The following is a 2,206-nucleotide window of genomic DNA, read 5'->3' as shown; positions in this document are numbered from 1 at the left end:
GTGAGAGTGCATGAGTGTGTGTGTGTGTGTGTGTGAGTGAGTGAGTGTGTGTGAGTGAGTGAGTGTGTGTGTGTATCTGTTTAACAGGACTGCTCCTGCTGTGTTTTCTCAGTGATCTGTTGTTCTGATAAAGCCGTGTGTTTCTCTGTTCTTCAGGTGGGAGCTGAACGCTATGACCACTAACAGTAACATCAGCCGGCCCATATTCTCCTCTCACGGCTGACAGCAGAACCCTCTCCAGACTCCCGCTCCACAGATGATTGACTTTGACCCGTTTGGATCTGGGTTGCCGTTCCCTGCCGGGTTTCGCTGCTGTTGAACTTGATTCCTGCTGAGGAGAAACGGACCGTCACACTCTTAAATCAGTTCAATTATTCATCAGTGTTACGTGTTTTAATGAGGCTTTGGAGTGAAATGAAGATCATTTAGCCTGTAATCTGTCATTTCTCTGCTTGTGTTCAGATCGCTCCGTCGGGTTTAAATGCAAGACTTTAATTACGGTTCCACACGTGCTCTTACACATCGACCGCAGAGATGATCTTCAGAGAAGACTGGACTGGTTTTCTGTTTACCCACAGTGCTTCTGACAATAAAACCTGACTCAACAATCAATAGAAACGGAAATATCCTTCTGCATGCATGCGTTCTGTCTTAGATCTCAAAGAGTGGGAAAAAGCAAATGATGTTGTAAAGTTTTCAGAAAAGGTTAGAATGTTTTCTCATAGAAAGATCAACACCGATCAAATAAACCTCGTCTGGTGTTTCTGGGCTCAGTCTCTTGTCCAGTTTCTCCAGATTCACATCTTTCACAGTCTGGCTTTTCAGAGACGTGCTGTTGCTTAACACCGCTTTATATTTGATCTGAATCTGTACTGTTCTGCAGAATATTGATGTTGAGAGGTTATTGATTCTGATGGTTCCTCTGGATCAGTCTTCACCTGGCTTTTATCTGCGTCTCGTCCGCTGCCTGATCAACTTCTCCAGAACTTCAGAAGGTCTGGAATCAAAGTCTTCTGGTCTGGATGGATTTGAAGCATTTTATTCGAGATTTTATTCATTGTGTCTGAATATCTGACATTACACGGTCATAATGAATATTGTGCAAACGGAGCGCGTCAGAAAATTCAACCGTCCTCAATCGTTTCCCTCATAAATAATGATTCGATGAAAGTGACTCAAAACTGTCTCAAAATGAAACCGGATGCAGCTGAAGTGCATTTTCTTAATGATCTGTAGCTTGAAATAGAAATGTTGAAATAGAGTAATTTAATCCCTCAGACATTCCATGATGCTTTCATGGGCTAGCAGACACATGCTATGATAGACATGTTTTATATGTAGTGAACGAGAGGACACACTACTCTTTAGGTTGTGATTGATCAGTTACTTCTCGAGTGTAAATGCTGGGGTTCAGAGTGTTTTTTGATCATGTTCTGCTCTCGATGTGTGAAGGAACGTTTGGAGACGTCACTGAGCCTCGAGCGGGATTCCTGGCTGGTGGATGAGTCCGTTTCCACGAGTTATGTTATAAACGGGTTTTTAGTGGGATCTTGGATTTCCTAAACAATAAAACTGATGTTAATTTTGCTTATTTTCTGCTTAAATGTGCAGTGTGAAGTGTTGGAACGTGTGTGTGATATAAAGAGCACATTGAGAATTGTTTTCCTGTAACGCCACGAATTTAAACACAATTTTGAGAAGACGTCATTAAATAAAAAAATATTTTTAAATGAACATTTATTTCTCCAGAATGAAACATTTCTTTATTAATCCACAGTTTGGCCTTTTTGCAACATTAATCTGATACTTTAATGCATTACAAAGATGCTCATAATGTACATTGTAATCTATTTATCTTCATTAATAATTGTAAGCAAAGTTAAAATGCATTATAATATTTGCACATTTCTTGTTAAATCTGAGATTGGTTGTGTGTTTTAATGCATTATTGTGTTTTAGCTGTGGTTGCAATTATTCATGAGATCATTTGTGACCCTGGAGCACAAAACCAGCCATAAGGGTACATTTTTCGAAATTGAGACGTATGCATCATCTGAAAGCTGAATAAATGAGCTCTCCATTGATGTATGGTTTGTTAGGATAGGACAATATTTGAAAATCTGGAATCTGAGGGTGCAAAAAAATCTAAATATTGAGAAAATCATCTTTAAAGTTGTCCAAATGAAGTTCTTAGCAATGCATATTA

The 2,206-nt window shown here is 39.3% G+C and overlaps 1 protein-coding gene across 1 annotated transcript in view; it reads left to right on the top strand.

Moving 5' to 3' along the window:
- Window positions 1–1,707, top strand: part of klhdc3 (kelch domain containing 3) — a 25,915-nt gene extending 24,208 nt beyond the window's left edge. The window contains exon 10 of the mRNA XM_016516392.1: window positions 157–1,707. Within this exon, the coding sequence (XP_016371878.1) occupies window positions 157–223 (67 nt within the window). The 3' untranslated portion in view covers window positions 224–1,707. The remainder of the gene's footprint in view (window positions 1–156) is intronic.
- Window positions 1,708–2,206: the final 499 nt, after the last annotated feature.

This window comes from Sinocyclocheilus rhinocerous, unplaced genomic scaffold, assembly GCF_001515625.1.
Source record: "Sinocyclocheilus rhinocerous isolate Xijiao unplaced genomic scaffold, SAMN03320098_v1.1 scaffold2733, whole genome shotgun sequence".
NCBI lineage: Eukaryota > Metazoa > Chordata > Actinopteri > Cypriniformes > Cyprinidae > Sinocyclocheilus > Sinocyclocheilus rhinocerous.
Note: the sequence above shows the minus strand (reverse complement) of the source record. Positions and strands in the feature narration are given on the sequence as shown.